The following is a 1,474-nucleotide window of genomic DNA, read 5'->3' on the forward strand; positions in this document are numbered from 1 at the left end:
AGTCGTCGTTGTTACATGGAAAAAGCTTTTGGGGGACATGACACCATCATAAGTTAAAGTAAAACAGGTTAAAATTAGACTTACAGGTATGAAAAAAATGGTTCTTATTTACTTACATGTCACATGTGATGCCACAAAAAGTTACCCATTGGTCTTTTTACTATCATAAATTAAATGATATACTAGCCACTTCGAAAATTCACATTCATTTGGGATCTTCCAGTTGGATTTAAAAGTTATTCCAACTCATCGTCATTATCGTTCTCTTCATCACTCTCATCCAAATTAATAATAATTTTCTTCAAGGCTGGGACATTTTTCATGTAATCCTTTTCAATCTTCTTTACATGTTCTATAGCATTTTGCCAGTTTTGAGCACTGATATTTTTGAACTCCGTTTTTATTAGTTCGACAACACTTTGGGCATCTTTTGGAGATGTGTTGTTCCTCCGGATATGGTTTTTTAACTGAGCCCATAGCAATTCTATGGGATTCAACACACAGTAATATGGAGGTAATCTTAAAACCGTATGTCCATTGTTAGTGGCTAATTTATCTACAATATGTTCTTTAGTTACGACTTTTGTATGAAGAACCTGAATTAGTTGATCTTTGGTGTAATGATCCTCAAAATATAGGTCTTCGGCTATTAAAAATTCTTGAATTTCATCCTTTCTACTCTGTTTGGTTGGAATTTTTTTAATGCATCTGGAGTGATATGATGCATTGTCCATAACAATCACGCTATTTGCTTTTAAATTTGGGAGTAAGGTATTCTCAAACCACGATTCAAAAAGCGTCCCTTCGATGTCTTGGTGGTAGTCTAGAGAACTGTCTTTAATACTTTTGGAACTCAACAATAACGCATCGTTCACCCATCCATGTTGTCCTCCGCAATGTAATATGCAAATTCGCTTGCCTTTAGAATGGGGTACATCTATTTGGCATTTGCTTAAACCGTTTGTCCAGGCTTTATCTATCGTTTCGTGGGAATCAAACCAAGTCTCGTCCAGATAATAAATTTCTCGACACTCACTGCGGTATTGTAAAATTTTTTCGATATATTCATTCCTCCATTTTATTAGGCGGCTACTTTCCATTATGGTTTGTCTCTTATTGACAGTTTTTTATTTAAAACCATTTTTGGTCAAAAATCGTCCCAGAGTCTTTGTGGAACAATCATGAACCATATGTTTTTCTTTTAATTTTGCCATGATATTGTTTAGGTTAGGCATAATTTTAGCTGCATACATATTATATATTGTCTCACTAATAGGTTCCAAGAGGTGAGGTTGAATTTTTTTAGAGCTTCCCAAATCCTTTCTTGTTTTTCTACTTTTCGAACCTGTCTTTATTAAACGGTACACTGTTGCACAAGAAATTTTGGTTAATATCGCTGTTTGCTTAACAGCTTCATATCTGTTCATTTTTTTAGAAAGTCCGTCAAATACATCTAACACCATATTTTGCTCAG

The 1,474-nt window shown here is 34.3% G+C and overlaps 1 protein-coding gene across 1 annotated transcript; it reads right to left on the reverse strand.

Moving 5' to 3' along the window:
• Positions 1–236: 236 nt before the first annotated feature.
• On the reverse strand, positions 237–1,100 carry LOC126890181 (uncharacterized). Its single transcript, XM_050659036.1, has one exon. The coding sequence runs from the start codon at positions 1,098–1,100 to the stop codon at positions 237–239; it is 864 nt and encodes a 287-aa protein (XP_050514993.1).
• Between the last annotated feature and the right edge of the window lie 374 nt (positions 1,101–1,474).

Source organism: Diabrotica virgifera, chromosome 8 (assembly GCF_917563875.1).
Source record: "Diabrotica virgifera virgifera chromosome 8, PGI_DIABVI_V3a".
Classification (NCBI taxonomy): Eukaryota; Metazoa; Arthropoda; class Insecta; order Coleoptera; family Chrysomelidae; genus Diabrotica; species Diabrotica virgifera.